At 39.9% G+C, this 22,024-nt stretch overlaps 1 protein-coding gene across 2 annotated transcripts in view; it reads left to right on the top strand.

The window, feature by feature from the left end:
• Positions 1-22,024, top strand: part of LOC124135577 (leukotriene A-4 hydrolase-like) — a 41,965-nt gene that overhangs the window by 5,100 nt on the left and 14,841 nt on the right. The window contains exons 2-10 of one of the 2 annotated variants that reach the window (XM_046500953.2): positions 360-499; positions 1,118-1,229; positions 4,125-4,193; positions 5,320-5,477; positions 7,239-7,311; positions 9,281-9,421; positions 11,174-11,268; positions 12,514-12,628; positions 21,261-21,402. In XM_046500953.2, the coding sequence (XP_046356909.2) occupies positions 360-499; positions 1,118-1,229; positions 4,125-4,193; positions 5,320-5,477; positions 7,239-7,311; positions 9,281-9,421; positions 11,174-11,268; positions 12,514-12,628; positions 21,261-21,402 (1,045 nt within the window). Of the gene's footprint in view, positions 1-359; positions 500-1,117; positions 1,230-4,124; positions 4,194-5,319; positions 5,478-7,238; positions 7,312-9,280; positions 9,422-11,173; positions 11,269-12,513; positions 12,629-18,736; positions 18,852-21,260; positions 21,403-22,024 lie in introns of both variants that reach the window. The other variant, XM_046500943.2, reaches the window with a different exon arrangement.

The raw sequence follows: 22,024 nt of genomic DNA, 5'->3' as shown, positions 1-22,024 counted from the left end.
GTCATTGTCCACTCATTGTCTACTCATTGTCCTGTCATTGTCCTGTCATTGTCCTGTCATTGTCCACTCATTGTCTACTCATTGTCCTGTCATTGTCCACTCATTGGCTACTCATTGTCCTGTCATTGTCCTGTCATTGTCCACTCATTGTCCACTCATTGTCTACTCATTGTCCTGTCATTGTCCACTCATTGGCTACTCATTGTCCTGTCATTGTCCACTCATTGTCCTGTCATTGTCCACACATTGTCCACACATTGTCCTGTCATTGTCCACTCACTGTCCACTCATTGTCCTGTCATTTTCCTGTTATTGTCCACTCATTGTCCACTCATTGCCCACTCATTGTTTGTTTGCAGATACTGGACACAAGAGATGTGACTGTCACTCAGGTTTCAGACAAGGACTCTGGACAAGAACTGACCTATTCCCTCGGTGAACCAACTGGAACCTTTGGATCCAAGTTGGAGATCAAACTTCCAAATGGAAATGGGAAAAAGTAATTATATTTATCCTGTGATGTATCTTGTGTGCTCAACTACTGTTTGAAGCAGGTTTAAACCCAACTTACTGACCTTCAGTGATCAACAAATTAAAAGTCCCTTGAAAGCTTCACAGGTTTGACTAACAGGATCGGGTGGTCAGGCTCGCTGACTTGGTTGATGCATGTCATCGTATTACAATTGCATTGATCGATGCTTATGATGTCAATCACTGTATTTTCTGGTCCAGACTTGATTATTTACAAACTGCCGTCTTATAGCTGGAATATTGCTGAGTACGGCATTAAACAACAAACAAAAATCATAGGTTTGATTTTCAAGGTATGATCAAGGGGAGACAATGCAAATTTTCTACATGATGAATTGTCTCCCTTTGACCATAGTACATCTTCAGTAATGTTTCAAATCTAAATATGCTCTCGTGTTTATGGCATGTTAATATTTGTGTTATTTATTAGATAAAATTGGTTAATTTCAGAAAGTGAAAAAAAATGTAATTAATTGTTCCTTAGATTTTTAAAACCAGCATCATTTGACATAAAAAAACAAATCAAATGACATCAGTGAAGTGTCTGTATTTAGCAGCACCGTCAGAACAATTCTTGTATTTTCAGATACACCCTGTCAATCAAGTATGCCACCTCCCCCAAGTGTTCTGCACTGCAGTGGCTCCGCCCTGAACAGACCGCAGGGAAGAGACAGCCGTATCTGTTCAGCCAGTGTGAGGTACGGATCCCCAGACTAACATATGGTCTATGTAATCATATATTACACATCTGTTCAGCCAGTGTGAGGTACGGATCACCAGACTAACATATGGTCTATGTAATCATATATTACACATCTGTTCAGCCAGTGTGAGGTACGGATCCCCAGACTAACATATGGTCTATGTAATCATATATTACACATCTGTTCAGCCAGTGTGAGGTACGGATCACCAGACTAACATATGGTCTATGTAATCATATATTACACATCTGTTCAGCCAGTGTGAGGTACGGATCCCCAGACTAACATATGGTCTATGTAATCATATATTACACATCTGTTCAGCCAGTGTGAGGTACGGATCACCAGACTAACATATGGTCTATGTAATCATATATTACACATCTGTTCAGCCAGTGTGAGGTACGGATCCCCAGACTAACATATGGTCTATGTAATCATATATTACACATCTGTTCAGCCAGTGTGAGGTACGGATCACCAGACTAACATATGGTCTATGTAATCATATATTACACATCTGTTCAGCCAGTGTGAGGTACGGATCACCAGACTAACATATGGTCTATGTAATCATATATTACACATCTGTTCAGCCAGTGTGAGGTACGGATCACCAGACTAACATATGGTCTATGTAATCATATATTACACATCTGTTCAGCCAGTGTGAGGTACGGATCCCCAGACTAACATATGGTCTATGTAATCAAATATTACACATCTGTTCAGCCAGTGTGAGGTACGGATCACCAGACTAACATATGGTCTATGTAATCATATATTACACATCTGTTCAGCCAGTGTGAGGTACGGATCACCAGACTAACATATGGTCTATGTAATCATATATTACACATCTGTTCAGCCAGTGTGAGGTACGGATCCCCAGACTAACATATGGTCTATGTAATCATATATTACACATCTGTTCAGCCAGTGTGAGGTACGGATCCCCAGACTAACATATGGTCTATGTAATCATATATTACACAATTTGTTTTCTGTCATTTCAATTGCTAATGCTGATTTCATATGTGGATTAGACCTGGCCAAGTTTTGTGATGATCTAGATTGGTTTTTATTAACCTAAATGCAGATATTACCAAGTCATGGTGCAGGATTAGCTGATCACTAGCAGATTTAGCCAATCACTAGCAGGATTAGCCAATCACTAGTGGGACTAACCAATCACTAGCAGGACTAATCAATCACTAGCAGGACTGGCCAATCACTAGCAGGACTAGCCAATCACTAGCAGGATTAGCCAATCACTAGCAGGACTAACCAATAACTAGCAGGATTAGCCAATCACTAGCGGGACTAGCCAATCACTAGCAGGACTAACCAATCACTAGCAGGACTAACCAATCACAAGCGAGACTAACCAATCACTAGGGAGACTAACCAATCACTAGCAGGACCAACCAATCACTAGCAGGACTAACCAATCACTAGCGGGACTAACCAATCACTAGCGGGACTAGCCAATCACTAGCAGGACTGGCCAATCACTAGCAGGACTAACCAATCACTAGCAGGACTAACCAATCACTAGCGGGACTAGCCAATCACTAGCTGGACTAACCAATCACTAATGGGACTAACCAATCACTAGCAGGACTAACCAATCACTAGCAGGAATAACCAATCACTAGCAGGACTAACCAATCACTAGTGGGACTAACCAATCACTAGCAGGACTAACCAATCACTGGCGGGACTAACCAATCCCAAGCGGCACTAGCCAATCACTAGCAGGACTAACCAATCACTGGCGGGACTTACCAATCACTAGCGGGACTAGCCAATCACTAGCAGGACTAACCAATCACAAGCAGGACTAGCCAATCACTAGCAGGACTAGCCAATCACTAGCAGGACTAACCAATCACTAGCAAGACTAACCAATCACTTGCAGGACTAGCCAATCATTAGCAGGACTAGCCAATCATTAGCAGATCTAGCCAATCACTAGCAGATCTAGCCAACCATTAGCAGGACTAACCAATCACTAGCAGGACTAACCAATCACTAGCGGGACTAGCCATTCACTAGCAGGACTATATTTGTAACACTGTTGAGTAGCACCTGAATATAGACTTAAATTATGTAAATGAGATGATTACAGCATAAAATGTCACAAAAATGGAGTGATGTCAAAAGTTTTAAATGGTTTTGAACAACACAGAAATGTCAAGACAAGGTAAGACCCTGTTAAAGAAAAACTTGAATTCTGACATAATTAAATATCCAGAAGCCTGTCAAGAATTGAATCTGGATATGCCTAGCTTACTGGAGAAAAGTTCTACCCAAGGCTACATTGAGTGATCAAAGTAAAAGTTTATTTCATTAGTATCTTTTTGATTAGTTCTTAATGTAGAATAAAAGCTTAGAATCATATGCAGACATCCTAAAATATATATATACATGTATTCACTGTGTGTGTTATTGAAGCTCATATACAATGTTTATAATGACATTTTTCGAGGCTTACCTCCACACAAGGAGTTGAAACTAATACCGCTGTCAGTACCGGTAAACATCAGTTTTACTTTCCAAAGTAAATGAAAAACACTCCAAGTTTGTTGATGCTTGTGATTCTGATGAGTTGACATTCACCTTCATGAAACTTCTATTTACGAGTAATATTTCAATGTTGATGGCCAACTTTCGGTGTTTATGAATTGATATGATATTCAATCATATTAAACCCTACAAATACAGGCAAAGTTTGTTTTTCTGCATATATGGAGCTTCATCACACTATTTGAAAAATAGTCACACCGTTGCCTGCAGCCATGTTAGTAGCAACAAACAAACGTGACGGTTACTTATCCAGAATTCTGTAGGTGTACCCAAAACTACAACAATTATATTTGTTTGCAGGCAATCCATGCCAGAAGCCTGTTCCCCTGTCAGGATAGCCCTGCTGTCAAGTTTCCTTACTCTGCCAAGGTAAATTATGCCACTGTACACTGTTTGATAAACTGTTTGATCTATCAGCCTTATTTATGTGCCAAGTTTTCAGTTTTTCACTCCTGTCGGGGCGATCGCCTGTATTGACTAAGATTATATTAAGATTAAGATATTTATACTGCTAAAAGAAAGTTAAAGAACACCCGATTATATTACTATTACACATGCAGTAGTTAATCTGTCATGGCATGACGATAAACTATTTTAAGTTCAATGTCAAAGTATTGGAGTAACAATCGTCTTAGCGCAAAGGTCACTTTGTGGAACGGGGGACTGGACCATTTTTCACAAAGCAATCTTAGTGCTATGACTGTTCCTCTGTAGGACCGTAAGACTATTTTAAAGAACACTAGATACTAATGTCTCAGGTCTAGGATATTTGGGGCGGTCGGGTAGCCTAGTGGTTAAAGCGTTCGCTCGTCACGCCGAAGACCCGGGTTCTATTCCCGACATGGGTACAATGTGTGAAGCCCATTTCTGGTGTCCCCCACAGTGACATTGCTGGAATATTGCTAAAAGCGGCGTGAAACCCTACTCACTCACTCACTTCACCCCTGTCACATGGGAGCATGGATACTTGTAGAAGTCACGAGTTGACGTTATAAAATTATGCTTGCAGAAGAAAAACTGACAATGAACTCATTTCTAGCTTGTCATTGTGTAGTGGGACTATAGCACTGATGGGTCACAGGTTTGGTATTGACAGTCCAAGAATCATAATTTGACCACATTTTGGGCTCAATCAATAACCAGTAAATCTCGACAGTGACCAAGGGAAGCAACTGGGCTCCTCATGTGAAGGACATGGGGCTGTGTATGATTTTGGGCTTGGAATTTGGTTTTAGATATTTTTTTGGTCTGTACTTCAAGACATACATTTCAGGGAACAAAAAACTTTCTTTCTTTTTTTTAACCCAAAATACATGATTTAGTCAGAACCTTTGCAGTGTTGCTTTGAACAATTGTATAACCTGGGGACAATTTATTTGTTACAATCAATTTCAGGAACAATTTATGTTTTTTACAAAAATCACAGAAAACTAAATGGTTATCTGCTATTAAAATGCCCTCGTAGCTGTCTGGTATTAGTGTGTTCTGTTGGTAGGTGACGGCGCCTCGTGAGGTGACAGTGCTGATGAGTGCAGTGAGGCTGGGGTCAGACCCATGTGCTGGAGACAGCGCCAGTCTGGAGACACGGTTCCTGCAGGAGATCCCCATCCCCAGCTACCTGCTGGCCATTGTGGCCGGCGACATCGAGAGCAGGTGGGCCGCATACAACATAAGGCTTAAATAATTATCAGAAATTTTCTTAGCACTCTCTGTGTGTGTGAAAAACATAAGACAAACATGACGTCATGCTGAAATGCAATGATGTCATGATACAACGGATAATGCCATATGTTTACGTGATAAACGAAACCGCCTGCATAACAAAGTTTCGAATGAAATAAGTCAACATTATGATGATGTCATGATGTTGTTGTTGCAGATGATTATGAGCGAGGAATTCACTCGCCATTCTGAACTTGCATTTTGTGCAAGTAGAACTGACGCAAATACAGTAAACTACAGTTATAAAGCACTCAAAGAGACCACTAATTATACCAAGGTTCCATCCGTCCGTCCATCCATCCGTCTGTCCGAACATTTTGTCTGCGCAATTTCTCTTAAACTATTCAGGGGATTCATCTCAAACTTAGTACATATAATCTGTATCATATGGAGGGGTGCAGTCAAAAGAAAAAAATTGTTTTTATGAATTTTCCATTTTTTAATGAATTTTTCAAACCCTAACGTCCGTCCGATAACTTTGTCCGCAAGATTTCTCTTAAACTATTCAGGGGATTCATCTCAAATTTAGTACATATAATCTGTGTCATATGGAGGGGTGCAGTCAAAAGAAAAAAATGTTTTTATTAATTTTCCATTTTTTAATGAATTTTTCAAACCCTAACGTCCGTCTGATAACTTTGTCTGCGAGATTTCTCTTAAACTATTCAGGGGATTCATCTCAAATTTAGTACATATAATCTGTGTCATATGGAGGGGTGCAGTCAAAAGAAAAAAATTGTTTTTATTAATTTTCCATTTTTTTATGAATTTTTCAAACTCTAACCCTATCCTAGCTATTTAATTTGTAACTACTGACACACTAGGCGGGTCGGGGGTATTAGTGAGCCACGCTCACTTTTGCACTTGTTTTAATTGTTATAACCGTAGTTTGTTATAAGCATATGTGCTGAATACATACAGCTAATGGACGGTACCATAACAATTTAAATATGTTGATTCCGGAAGTAGACTCAATTTGCCCCTTTTGTTGATTCTACATCCGGAGTTTACAGACTGGAGTCATGAGTCATTTGGCCATTGCATATCATATTTCGTTCAGTCGACCTTTTTGGACAAATCAAGAAACTAAACCAAAATATCTACTTGCCTGGTTGTCCGACAATGGTGTTTCCAACTTTTGTTATTAATTATCGCATTTACAAAGAAACTTCGTCATTAATGAGTTGTTTCAACTGTAAGTATTGACATGATTGATGAATAAAGAGGGCAAATACCCATCAGTGTTAGTAAGGTGTTGTCTCCAAATTGATTTTGTAAGCTTATCGGTTGCTATAAGATGAATTCAACCAATTTTGTGTTTGTTTGTAATTTTCCTTGTTAGTTAAATGATCAATTCGCAAATATAGAATGACTTAGGGTGCTGAATGTTTTATTTAGGTGTAGTTTCTACTTACATGATTCTAGTGAGTGAGAGAGTTTGGTTTAATACCGCTTTTTACAGTATTCCAGTTAATGTTAGAGGAAAGCTCGAAGTGATGAAGGTCTGAGATGTTTGTTTACCACTTTGGTGAAACCAACGAGCACGGGTATGGTGCTAACAAAGCTAGAAACATAATCTGGACAATCCAAAATTCGAACCCACAATCATAGGTGTCAGGTGTGTCCAAGGGAGGCAACTCTGACAACAATTTTACTGAGATTTGACTGTAATATACGGGATGTTTGCTTCAGAAAAATTGGTCCCCGGTCCAAGGTGTGGTCTGAGAAGGAGTTCGTAGATGAGGCGGCTTATGAATTTGCAGAGGTGAGTTAGAAGAATGCACTAAGGACCTCAGGCCACATTTTTTTGTAGTTGCTGTTCAGATCTGCCCTCTGAAAGTTTTTTTCGGAAATGGATTTTTTTTCAGAATTTGCTCACTTTTTTTCTCGCCAGAAAGCTCACAGCATATTGCACCCAAAAGGATTTTCTAACAATCTCATTAAAATCAGACCTTATTTCTCGCTACCGCTAAACAAAGATCTGAAGACATCACATTACGGGTCACGTCAGAACAACCTTTCATCCGACTTATCAGAGCGTTGCTTACCAGATTATGAAAGTGACAGTCGGAATGTGATTTCTAATCATGCAACCTCGAAAACTTTAACACGGGGTATTCCGAACGATAGTTGTGGGTTCTTCCATACAATCTAGACCATCTATTAGCCATTCCAGAATGTTCTTTTGTTCAGGTTTCAAATTTGTAAATGAGAATTTATCAAAATATGTTTCGAAGCGTAGTCGCCAATTTGAAATTAGTGCTGTAAAGCACGAGAAAGCTGCCCTCTGATTGGTCATTCCATTGGTCAGTCAAAGTTCGCGCAAGGTCGGTCTGACGTGACCCGAAATGGGATGTCCTCAGATCTTTGATTAGCTGTAGCGAGAACTAAGATCTGATTTTAATGAGATTGATTTTCTAAACAAGGACACACCATTAATAATTTTGTTTAAAACAAACAAGATTTTTGTGTGTAAATCAAAAGAAGCTAACATGTGTTTGTAAGGATTATTTAAACTACCGTTGCGATCTGATGTATACATAACTCTGTACGCTGACATCTACCGGTCAAACAATGAACTATCTTATACATTATTGTATGAGGGAAGGGAGGAAACTCCAATTCCCTTTGCTGATCTGCCGTGATTGTCACTCTTCTGACAGACATGTTTTTGAAACCGAAATCTAATATTAAAAAAACTGGCACAGGTGCAGGCACAAGACACTACAATTGGTAGTTTTATCAGTGTCCTCTTATGTACAAATTCAAGACATTTCAGTTTGTGAGAGATATGAGGGATCTGTGATGTCGGTGTATCACTGGAAACGCCATGTTCAGGCTGTCATAGATTTGAAAACAAATATGTATTTGTCACAAATATGTAACTGATTGTATTGACAGTGCAGACAGTCACTCACCAAAAGTGTCCCTGATTGACTTGTCAGGTTTGCTTAGCTCAAAGCAACAGCTATGTTACACTCTCTCCTCCCATCCTTCATACAGCTAACAAAAAATTATGATCGAATAGGAAAAATGATGAAATTATAAAGAAGTGCATGCCGTTCAACGTGAAGTGCCAAAAGTCAACAATGGCCGTTTCTGGTAGTTGTGTGCCGAGGAAGTTTGGCCGAAACTTTTGTAACTCGCTATATTTTCTTTTGAGGTAAATATATTACTGAAAGTTTTGATATTGAGCAAGCTGAGCATTTATGCATGTCATACGTAATTTAAATGTTACCAGGTTACGCAAAGCCTTCTTGGTAAATGGATATGGCGAGTTTTATTTTGGGGCGTCGTTATGCTATCCGCCTGTCGAATGGGTTCGACGTCAGATGCACGGGAAGTTACACCTCTGTCGAATGGGTTCGACATTAGCGTGCAGAGTTTTAAACCATATTTATTGGTTTAATACCAGTTGACCTGTCGTGAAGGAGAAAACTAAAAAAAAATACTACAATCTTTTCCCACCTAGTGACAGGTATTTTCCCATAAAACATCTGTGAAGCAAGTAACAAAAAAGTGCGGCCTTAGCACTGTGATGGTCGTAAGTATATGTTAAAGTATGGGAGATATGATCACCTTAGCGATAAGATCACTTTATGGAACAGGCCTTGATCTCGTTCTCATACAGAACATGTGAGGGTTTCTTATTGGAAACAGTATGTATAAGCATCATATGGTGTTACCATGAGACAAGATTGAGGTATTTAATTTCAAGCTGTTCCCTTTTTCAGACGGAGGAGATGCTGGTGGCTGCGGAGTCGCTGATGGGGCCGTATGTGTGGAGTCAGTATGACTTGCTGGTGCTCCCACCATCTTTCCCCTTCGGGGGGATGGAGAACCCCTGCCTCACATTTGTCACCCCCACGCTGCTGGTGAGACTAGTTGCCATGGTTACTGGGCACTTCACATAAGCCGACTGATTGTGTTTGTTACATTTTATAAATGATTTACCCCTTGTGAAATTTTAAGAAAATGATGATAAACTGCTTTGATAGGTGTTTATATTAGAAGTACTGGTAAACACAATCAAAACATGGTTCATAATGATATTGTCATTAGTTTTGTTCAAAGTTTTAGGTGGGGTAGCTTAGCGGTTAAAGCGTTCGCTCATCGCGCTGAAGACCCGTGTTCGATTCCTAACATGGGTACAATGTGTGAAGCCCATTTCTGGTGTCCCCAAGCCGTGATATTCCTGGAATATTGCTAAAAGATGGCGTAAAAATCCAACTCACTCACTCTGGTGCCCCCTGCGGTGATATGGCTGGAATATTACTAAAAGCAGTGTAACAGAAGATTTAGCTTTCTTCTGGTACCATTTTTGAAGACCTTTATGCCAAATAGTATCATATTCATGATTCTCAGGGACTTTCAGGCTAGATCAGGTTGTAATATTATACCTGCCAACCTCTCCCTGTCCTCCGACCTCACCCAATTTCTTTGTAATTTAGTTTCGTTGGATGTCAGTTTAGTGGTGAATAATAAATGCAATGTTGTTTACATTTCAAAGCAGAATTTTTATTGTAGCTTACATGTGTTTTTTAGTTCTGAGAAGCCTTCTTTGTCTTCATGAGAGTGAGTGAGTGAGTGAGTGAGTGAGTGAAAGTATGGTTTCACGCTGCTTTGAACAATATTCCAGCAATATCACAGTGGGGGACACCAGAAATGGGCTTCACGCTCTTCATGATAGGTTTATAGTGGCCACAGACAACATACAATGCCCTTGACGACAATTGTATTTTCAATGTTAATAGTTACTTTAATTACATATGATCTTCTTTAAGTCAGAGGGCGCACGGGTGGCCCAGTCGACTAAGGCACCATGATTCGCTGTGCAGAGTTGCGTCCCTTCGGCACGCCAGAAACCTATGATTGTGGGTTCGAATCCCGTTTCGCCCCGATTATGTTTCTTGGTTTGTCAGCACCATACCCGTGCTCGTGGGTTTCACCGAAGTGTAAACGTCTGAGACCTGCATCACTTTGGGCTTTCCTCCCACATTAAGCTGACACGCCGCGACATAACTGGAATACTGTTAAAAGCGGTGTTTAACCCAACTCACTCACTCTAGTCAGATCATTGTTTTAATTTCATCCATCAAAGATGAAGCAGTAGGGAAAGTTTTATTATATTTTCTGATTGTCGTTTATCGAATCCATCAACCAAAAATATATAAAATGTAACCTTATAAGAAAAGGGTTTTTGTTTAGTTACCGTATTCGACATAATAAGCGCCCAGGGCGCTCTCAAAATTAGAAATGGAGACTCTTATTAGAATGTTATTTTGGTGAAAAAAATCCACCGAAGTTGAAAGATAAATTTCGTGGTTTATGCCGACAGCCTGAAATGTTTATATACGACAGAATTTTTTCAGAATTTAATTGCTCATAAAATTAGGGTGCATATAACACACGAGTGCGTATTACACGCGAATAATTAAGTATCTTGTACATTGATCAATTGAAAGGGGTGCTAATCGGGATTGCTCAATAGCCAATATATTAGTAAATATCGCCGTGGGCGCTTATTAGAGCGGGGCGCTTATTACATCGAATATGGACTACATCATGATGTATGGATAGGTTAGGGATACGACACATTGCTACTCCACTTGTTGTTTGTCGTGCAGGCAGGAGACAGATCGCTGGCCAACGTGGTGGCCCATGAGATCGCCCACAGCTGGACCGGCAACCTCGTTACCAACAAGACCTTCGAACATTTCTGGTAGGAGATGTACATGTTTGGTAATATGATCGCCTGACTTGACTAAGATTATATTAAGATTAGGATATTTATACTGCTAAAAGAAAGTTAAAGAACACCCGATTATGTTACTATTACACATGCAATAGTTAATCTGTCATGGCATGACGATTAACTATTTTAAGTTCAATGTCAAAGTATTGGAGTCACAATCGTCTTAGCTCAAAGGTCAATATTACTATTACACATGCAGTAGTTAATCTGTCATGGCATGACGATTAACTATTTTAAGTTCAATGTCAAAGTATTGGAGTCACAATCGTCTTAGCGCAAAGGTCAATATTACTATTACACATGCAGTAGTTAATCTGTCATGGCATGACGATTAACTATTTTAAGTTCAATGTCAAAGTATTGGAGTCACAATCGTCTTAGCTCAAAGGTCAATATTACTATTACACATGCAGTAGTTAATCTGTCATGGCATGACGATTAACTATTTTAAGTTCAATGTCAAAGTATTGGAGTCACAATCGTCTTAGCGCAAAGGTCAATATTACTATTACACATGCAGTAGTTAATCTGTCATGGCATGACGATTAACTATTTTAAGTTCAATGTCAAAGTATTGGAGTAACAATCGTCTTAGCGCAAAGGTCACTTTGTGGAACGGGGCACTGGACCAATTTTTCACAAAGCAATCTTAGCGCTATGACTGTTCCTCTGTAGGACTGTAAGACTATTTTAAAGAACACTAGATACTAATGTCTCAGGTCTAGGATATTTGGGGCGGTCGGGTAGCCTAGTGGTTAAAAGCGTTCGCTCATCACGCCGAAGACCCGGGTTCGATTCCTGCCATGGGTACAATGTGTGAAGCCCATTTCTGGTGTCCCCCACCGTGATATTGCTGGAATATTGCTAAAAGCAGCGTAAAACCATACTCACTCATATTTTGTGGGCCCTTGATACTAGGTTTAGTGGTGTTTGAAATTATACATGAAAGTCATGGGTCCCAATCATGGCCCTGATGGTTAAAATTAGGCGTTCCCCAGAATCAAATACTATGGGTGCAAAACTCAAGGAAACAAGGACCTCATTAATTTTGAACAATATTTTGTATGTTATTGATATCAGTATTACTGATAGGTTATGTACATATAACAATGGTTACGATGGCACCAGTAATATTTATTAGGAAACACAACTGATAATTTTTTCTGTATGATTATTATTCTTCCCACAGGCATTGTCATTTGTGTGTTGCAGGTTAAATGAAGGCTTCACTAAGTATTTAGAAAGATTGATTGTGTGCAAATTAAATCAAACCCCAGGATATCGGCAATTCCTGGCAAATGAGGGACTGGTGGTTTTACAAAATGCTGTAAGTCGCTGAGTAAGCAAATCATCTATATCCTTCAGTGCTCATGTTGGGAATACAGTGTTGATCTCAACATCGGTGAGACTTCATGTGTTTGTATGAGGGCTGGGACGATACACCAGCTGTGCGATCTGATACGTATCATGATACCTTGCTCACGATCCAGTATGTATCATGATATCTTGCTCACGATCTAGTACGTATCAAGATATCTTGCTCACGATCCAGTACATATCACGATACCTTGCTCACGATCCAGTACGTATCACAATATCTTGCTCCCGATCCAATACGTGTCACAAATTCTTGCTCACGATCCAGTATGTATCACGTTACCTTGCTCACAATCCAGTATGTATCACGTTACCTTGCTCACAATCCAGTATGTATCACAATACCTTGCTCACAATCCAGTATGTATCACAATACCTCACTCAAGATCCAGTATGTATCGGGTTACCTTGCTCACAATCCAGTATGTATCACAATACCTTGCTCACGATCCAGTATGTATCACAGTACCTTGCTCAAGATCCAGTATGTATCACAATACCCTGCTCACGATCTAGTATGTATCACGTTACCTTGCTCACAATCCAGTATGTATCACAATACCTTGCTCACGATCCAGTATGTATCACAATATCTCGCTCAAGATCCAGTATGTATCACGTTACCTTGCTCACGATCCAGTATGTATCACAATACCTTGCTCAAGATCCAGTATGTATCACGTTACCTTGCTCACGATCCAGTATGTATCACAATACCTTGCTCAAGATCCAGTATGTATCACAATACCTCGCTCACGATCCAATACACATCACGATACCTCGCTCACGATCCAATACGCCTCATGGTACCTTGCTCACGATCCAGTATGTATCACAATACCTTGCTCAAGATCCAGTATGTATCACAATATCTTGCTCACAATCCAGTATGTATCACAATATCTTGCTCATGATCCAGTATGTATCACAATACCTTGCTCACGATCCAGTATGTATCACGTTACCTTGCTCACGATCCAGTATGTATCACAATACCTTGCTCACGATCCTGTATGTATCACAATACCTTGCTCACGATCCAATACATATCACAATACCTTGCTCATGATCCAGTATGTATCACAATACTTTGCTCAAGATCCAGTATGCATCACGATACCTTGCTCACGATCCTATTATACTTGCATGTGCTCTTATGTGTGATGCGTAAGCCATCTTTATTATAGTTATGGTTAATTAATTGATTATGGTTAAATACCTGGCACACTGGCAACTTTCAGTTGGCAGTGTGAAGTATAGCGCATTGGATCAGAGCTTGGTGTAACGGTTATTAAAGTAAACATTGAAGGTAAGAATCAATATTTTTTACTTAGTGTGAGACTGTGATCGATACTTGTATCGAGAAGTAAAATATCGCGATCCACCGATGCATTGGTGTATCGTTCCACTACTAGTTTATATAGACTATGTCCCTCCCTTATCCGTGAAAACATACGTCCGCCTCGCAGTGTGATGGTGCTGGTGTGTGTTAGTCAGCTAGTGACATGACGCAGTGTATAGCCCACAAAGTCAGGTCCTGCTCCTTGCATGGACATTGCACAAGCCACCTGTGGCCTGACCTTGAAGCAAAATGTAGGGTATTTGTCTGCAAGGCTGTCACATGTGTTTGGTACAGGTGACCCAGTCGTCAGCTCGCTGTGCAGAATGGCGTCTCTAATTGGGCACGCCCGAAACCTATGATCGTGGGTTGGAATTCTGGTTATGTCAGTACCATACCCATGCTCGTGGGTTTCACCAAAGTAGTAAACATGCACCTGCATTACTTTCCTCCTGACCCGTGAAGTTTCCGGGGTAGAATAGGTCTTCAGCAACCCATGCTTGCCGTAAAAGGCGACTATGCTTGTCGTAAAAGGCGACCATCGGGATCGGGTGGTCAGGCTCGCTGACTTGGTTGATGCATGTCATCGATCCCGATTGGGTGGATTGATGTTCATGCTGTCAATCACTGGATTGTCTGGTCCAGACTCGATTATTTACAGACCGTTGTCATATAGCTGGAATATTGCTGAGTGCGGCGTTAAACAACAAACAAACAAAAACCAAAACTTTCCTCCTATATTATACTGACTTGCTGTGATATCACTGGAATACTGTTCAAAGCGGCATTAAACCTAAGCAGTGTTTCCGTTTACCGGTAATTACCAGTTTTTTACTTATGAAATTAGGCTTGGTGCGGTAATTCATGTGACTGTCAGTCTCTGGGACCAGCAAATAAAGTACCTTATAAATCTTCATTGTTCAACAAAACTTTGGCAATATTCATAGAAAGTATAGTTTTTGAAGTCAGCTTGTCTGTTGTCATCTGGGTGTCCCCTTGTCTATTTAGTGTAAAGAAATAACATTTCACTTTGCTTCAAGGTTAGATATATATTTTTATCATATAATGGGTAGGTTTCTCGGCAGGATAAAGCCAACGGATAAAAACGATATCCGTTGGGGTCATATGCGGATAGAGATGCAAATATCAAAGGTCAAGTAGGGACTACTTTCACTGTTTATAAACAAACATGGCGTCGCCCTCGTCATTCGGCGATCGAGTCAGATTTAACCATTGGGAATCTGGATAAACTACAGAGATAATTGCTTTCATTATCAAAAGAACAGTCTAATATACTGAAAATCAGTGTCTTACTGTGACGTAGCTAAGGCATTTTATACGTTTTGGCAACTTTGGAGATATAAATTTCGACATAATTTTGCGAGGGCATGAGGCCTAGCCAAGCGGGATCAGTAGCCATATCTGTGCTTGTAGACCTGCGGCTTGAATCTTTCTCAACAAATTAAAATAGTTGGATTTGGCGGAAATATGTTTGAATTGTTTCCCTGTTTTGTTTTGTCGCTTTGTGTACATCTGACTACACTTCTTAACGTTATGACAGGACAGACCGACTGTCAACAAAGTCTGACCGTTGCCGTGACGTCTCATAGACTAGGGTTAGAGTAACTTCCCTTTGACAAAGGGCAGTTACTCTAGCAGACAGACCGATGGATTGCCGCGAAAGGCAATTAAAAACAGTTGTTGTTTTGCGTATATGTTGCTTCGCCACTGTATAAGAAAGAGATTTCAGTTGTAACTATATTGGCTACTGTCACTGTCCGATTGACACATCACTTACCATGTGACGTAATAAATATTAATGCGCGCATTCCGCAATGTTTCGGTAATGTTTGTGAGAGAGGGAAAGCGATTTTGAAGAACAGAATTAAAGAATGACATTATATGATAAAGAGGTTATCACGCATGTGTGTTTGGGGATTGTAAATATCCTGTATTAGGAATAAACACTATGTATTTAGCTCGCCAAGGCTCGCTAAATACAATGTTTATTCCTAATGCAGGATATTTACCATTCCCCAACACACTCGCGTGATAACCTCTATGTAACAATTTATTCTCGAAATATTCTAAAAAAGGAAGAAAATTGTTACTGAACTTTGTGTGAATGGCGTGTAGATGTAACTTACTTCAGAGATGACGTCATTGCATTTAACATGATGTTGAAAGAATTAAAACTGGGTAATTTTCGTACATTTTTTTATTTAATGAAAGTTGAGACTGACAAAAATTAGGGGGAACTGGTAATTCTAAGAGTTTCCAGTCCAACAGGACTGGCAGTTTCAAAAGCGAGCGGAAACACTACCTAAGTCGCACACTCACTTACTCACTTAGTGTCACATGTTTTCTATGAGAAAGATTGCTCTGTGTGTGTAGTTATTGGTCTGAGCACTTGATGGTGTGACTCGTGACAGAACCAGGCCATGGCTTTAGGGCTGGGACTGGTAACTCGGGTACCCGGGTCGGGTGGGTTCTGAGTAGGACTCGGGTGCCCACAGGAGTACCCGGACCCGTGGTTAGTCACGTGATATATTGTTTAATGACAAAAAATATCTGGAACTCTATGGTTACACTACAAGTCACACATGTTCGCATTTCTTTCTGATCATGCATCCATTTCTTCTGACTTTTCATATCTTTGAATAAAGATGTAACTTGAGTCAACTTCAGTGTATGCATGACCAGATTGTTTAGTGTTATGTATCTAAATACGTTTTGCCAGTGCGATGTTAAAAAATGCCCAATCGGAGATTTTGTACCTATCTCTTTGAGACCTACAGTGGGTACCTGGGTAGTAAATTCGGACTCGTCCCAGCCCTACATGGCTTGACTCATTGGTCAAACTAGTGACAACGCAGCCAAGCATCCCTATGTATTCACGGGTGTTTGAGGACCATGGTGTATACAAACCCATAAAGTACTGACGATGAGGTCTGAACTTTCTTTGTTTGGTATGTCTGAATCAGAATAATACAAGTTAAGAATAACATTTCCTTTAAGTTATTTCTAACCATAATATATCCTGTCTAACCACAATATATTAAACAAGAAAATACAAATAAAATTCAATAGGAAATTGATATAAAGGACCTATGTAAGTTCTGGTTAATGTTGCCTTGTATAACACTTTGACCATAAAACTGAGGATTATGTGTTGATCTAGATAAGATAAGGTAATCTATCAAGATATCAAAATACTTTGAAAATAATCTTCATTATCACAAAGTCATATTGATATTTTGATGGCAGCGACATTCTGCTGTGGTTTATGTGTCCGGTGTTCATCATGGGGTTTCTTGGGCATCTGGGGCCGGTCGGGTAGCCTAGTGGTTAAAGCGTTCGCTCATCATGCCGAAGACCCGGGTTCGATTCCCGACATGGGTACAATGTGTGAAGCCCATTTCTGGTGTCCCCCACCGTGATATCGCTGGAATATTGCTAAAAGCGGCGTAAAACATACTCACTCACTCCTGGGCATCTGGAAATATACTACTCACAAGAAGTTAAGGAACACTGCTTTATTCACATGACTATGTCATGGCCATGACAGACAAGTATAGTCATATGAAACAATCGTGTATTCTTTAACTTCTTTGGAGTAGTATACCAGCGGCCCTTTACGTTTGAAATATTGACTCATCTGGGAAGGTCATTAAAGCAATGTTTAATCTCTCACAAATTACAAGAAAACTGTTTTTCTGTATCATCAGATAGAAGATTCTACACTTGTAGTGTGTATCAATATACAAACTGACATGACAGATATACATGCTTCTGTTTTACCACAGCAGCATCAATATGAAATATAATATATATAATGACCAAGGGAGACATATTTCATGTATCTGTACTTGAATCCCAGTATCGGCACCAGAAGAGTGAAAGTCACCGCTTGTTAAGGCAAAGTTTGATGATTATGATAATTTTCTGTAGGGGTTAATGTCAATGAGGTAATGGTCGGTAGGGGTTAATGGCAATGAGATTATAGCAGGGGTTAATGGCAATGAGATTATGATCAGGAGGGGTTAATGGCAATAAGATTATGGTCAGCAGGGGTTAGTGGCAATGAGATTATGATCAGGAGGGGTTAATGGCAATGAGATTATGAACAGAAGGGGTTAATGGCAATGAGATTATGAACAGGAAGGGTTAGTGGCAATGAGATTTTGAACAAGAGGGGTTTTGTTGCTATGAGATTATGAACACGAGGGGTTTGTTGCAATGAGATTAGGAACAAGAGGGGTTTGTTGCAATGTGATTATGAACAAGAGGGGTTATAGGCAATGAGATTAGGAACAGGAGGGGTGATAGGCAATGAGATTATGGTCAAGAGAGGTTAGTGGCAATGAGATTTTAGCAGGGGTTAATGGCAATGAGATTTTGATCAGGAGGGGTTATAGGCAAAGAGATTATGATCAGATGGGATTAATGGCAATGAGATTATAGCAATGAGATTATAGCAGGGGTTAATGGCAATGAGATTATGAACAGGAGGGGTTATAGGCAATGAGATTATGAACAGGAGGGGTTATAGGCAATGAGATTATGATAAGGAGGGATTATTGGCAATGAGATTTTGATCAGCTGGGATTAATGGCAATGAGATTATGATCAGCAAGGGTTGTCAGCAATTAGTGTATGGCCCATCAGTGTGATGCTATGGGAACTACCATGTCAGTATTGTGTCCCATTGTTTGGTAGGTTGAATGAGGGTCACACAGTGTTTGTGGAGAGGAAGATACAATCTGCCCTGTTTGGTGGAGAAAAGATGATGCACTTCTGTGGCTCCGAGGGACTGAAGGAATTACAGTACGCTGTGAGTGGCATTTTCATATCAAGTCAGTAGAAAACACGAGCTGAAGACTGATATACAAACCTAAGAAAAATTGTGCCAGTTGTACCCAAAGATATGACTAATCCTACAATTGATGACAACAGCAGTGGTGGAAGGTTTGCTGGATACCTGTAGAACATGAAGATCCGGGGTAAAATTGGTCTTCAGCAACCCACGCTTGTTGTAAGAGGCGACTATGCTTCTTGTAAGGGGCGACTATGCTTCTTGTAAGAGGCGACTAACGGGATCGGGAGGTCAGACTTGCTGACTTGAAGCATGTTATGACATCCCAACTGCGTGGCTCTGTGTCCAATGTGTCATTCACTGGATTAACCGCTCCAGGCTCGATTATTTACAGATTGCCATCATATAGATGGAATATTGTCGAGTTCATCAGCAAACAGACAAAAATGTAGCACATAAACTTCACATGCAATGTCACACTCCATCGCAGTGCCCTGTTCAGTGGAAATAGACTCTCCTGCTCCACATGGAACGTCTACTGTCCCCAAAAGCAGTATTAACTCTGATTTTTTTATAGAGGTGAACATTTTTTTTTTTCTGATTGTAATTTTCTTTGTTTGTCAAAATAACTGCCTCTTTTCTGCCTGTTTGTCTTGGTCATGGTCAGACATGGTCAGTACATGTTGCTATACATAAACCACTCTCCCTTGAAATGACTTGGAGAAATGTGTAGGGCCACAAATACCTGGTGAGACCCGGCCATAGGAAAATCTAAATCTAAAAGAAATCAGTTTTGGTTTTGGTTTTACCCATAATCAGCCAATACCCCATCACTTTTGTTGTGGATGTTTGAGGCATTGGTTGAGACGGTATCACAAACGAACCTGTTGCTGTATTGGCTGACCACTTTGGAAGGTATGGGTAGATCAAACTTCATTTCTTATTAAACACACTTCAGGTCATCTTCCCGAGGCAAGCGTGTCCACTAGCCCATATCAAAGCCGAGTTTCTACCCTTGCCTCATCAAGGCCACTTTACTTGGCTCGACCCTGGCGCCACCTCGCGTAGATCACAAGTTGTGCCCCTTGTAATAAAAACGCGATATCCAGTAAGATCACTGTTCTTATCGCATGTAGCTTCACAATGATGGCGACTACCATAGGCGACAACCTAGGCGACCAGATATTGAAAACATTCACGATTTCATCCCTGACAAAAAAACAAAGGCAATTGTTGGGGGGTTTAAAAGATGACAAAACATATTCACATCAACAAAGACAGCAGCGATAAATCACCTTCATACAAAGGTGTACCAATCGTGGATGTTGATTTTGTCAAACGTTCTCTGAATGGACTATCGATATGTGCGATAGTCCAACCATATTTAGCACAGGAAAGTGGGCTTGATGTGGTAAGGGTGGAAACAAGACTTTGATAAAAAGGCTAGTGGACGCTCTTCCCTTGGGAAGATGACATCAGATAAGAAGTATGACAAACAACTATTGAATAGCACGGAAAACATAATGTTTTGGCAAGCCCATGAACATATACCCCTGAATCCAGCAGTGAGGCTAGCATTGATAGATAATCTTTGACCTCTTGGGATACAAAAATTCATCAAATGATTGTCAGCAATGGGCAGACATACAGTTTTTTCATGAAATTATGGAATCTGATCCATAGAACACATGATAATCACATTTTCTTCCTTTTATGGTCAAAGATATCTGTCTGTGCATGTATGTACAACTTTGAGCTATGATGCAGCATATTGGGAAATGGTGTGCACTTAACACACAACATGCAAGATTAATTTGGCCATTGTGTTATTTCTTCATAAAACATATCACCAAATGATTTAGTTATATGTTTTTTATACCTTTGTAATTCTTTAGAAAGTAGATGTGTGCACCGCATACCCCCTGGATCCGTGTAGGATTTTGTGTATAATATTATGCTTAGCTATTATATTCACTATCAGTTATGACTGAAACCGAGTTTATCATCCAAAACTGGCTCCCACAGGAGATATCGCTTGGGTGAGATCAAGCGATATCTACACTGTAGATATCGCTGCAATGAAATTGCATCACAATGCTTTGCAGACCATTGTGACATCATTGGCGACCATGACGTCACAATCAAATGACATCACTAATGGTTCTGATACTGAAGCTGTAAGCAGTACTTTTTACACTTAAGACACTGCTTATTACTGTCTACAAACTGAAAAAGTTGGAAGAATGATGTTGGATGATAAATAAAATCTCACCCTCGTGTCTTTTGATATCAAATATATCAACACGAGTTAATAAAAGTGGGAAAACTCCGAGGCTTGCCGAGGATATTTTCCACTTTTATCAACGAGTGTTGATATATTTGATATCAAAAGACACTCGGGTGAGATTCACTATTTGTTGCATGTAGGTTGAAACACTGAAGAACGGCCCATACACTCGATTGGTTGTGGACTTGAAGGGCGTGGACCCTGATGATGCTTTCTCCACTGTCCCCTATGAGAAGGGCTTCACTCTGCTGTTCTACCTGGAGACTCTTCTTGGTGGACCAGGTGAGGCCATATGAGAGTCTGTTTGTTAAGAAACATTTTTTCATCATATTTACAGCTTCCAACAGTTCCAACAGTTAAAAATCACCGAATATTTTGATTTTTAAAAGTTTAAAAATGGCTATAGAGTCATTATTTTGGTGGTTTTGATTTATTTTAGTATAACCATCATAACACATGGCATGGTTTCCAAAGGGGTCATGTGACCAACCCCTAATGCATTATGGTCGGAAATTACGTTTTAACCCACTTTGGACTGTATGACAATATTGCTATAAGACAATATGAGTATATCCTTTAAGGCAATATGAGTATATATTTTTGTTCCCATGGAAACAGGGCAGGGACATAGATACTTTTGTCTTCTTTGAATCAGTTGCCATATGTTGTCATATATGGTATTAACTGAGTTTGTTACGTATTGGAGAAAACACGTTCACGAGGTTTTGGTAGACACCCAGGGCATGCTCTGTCTACCAAAACCGAGGGAAAGTGTTTTTCCATGCTTATAAACTGAAAAAAGAAACTTAAAACAACATTTTTCAACATTTTTATGTTTCGAACATACTTTCCATGAACCTTAGGAAACGCGCGTAAAATATCTGTTGCTGGCGTACGGATCTAG

This window comes from Haliotis rufescens, unplaced genomic scaffold (assembly GCF_023055435.1).
Source record: "Haliotis rufescens isolate VD_foot unplaced genomic scaffold, xgHalRufe1.0.p SCAF_70, whole genome shotgun sequence".
Taxonomy (NCBI): Eukaryota; Metazoa; Mollusca; class Gastropoda; order Lepetellida; family Haliotidae; genus Haliotis; species Haliotis rufescens.
Note: the sequence above shows the minus strand (reverse complement) of the source record. Positions and strands in the feature narration are given on the sequence as shown.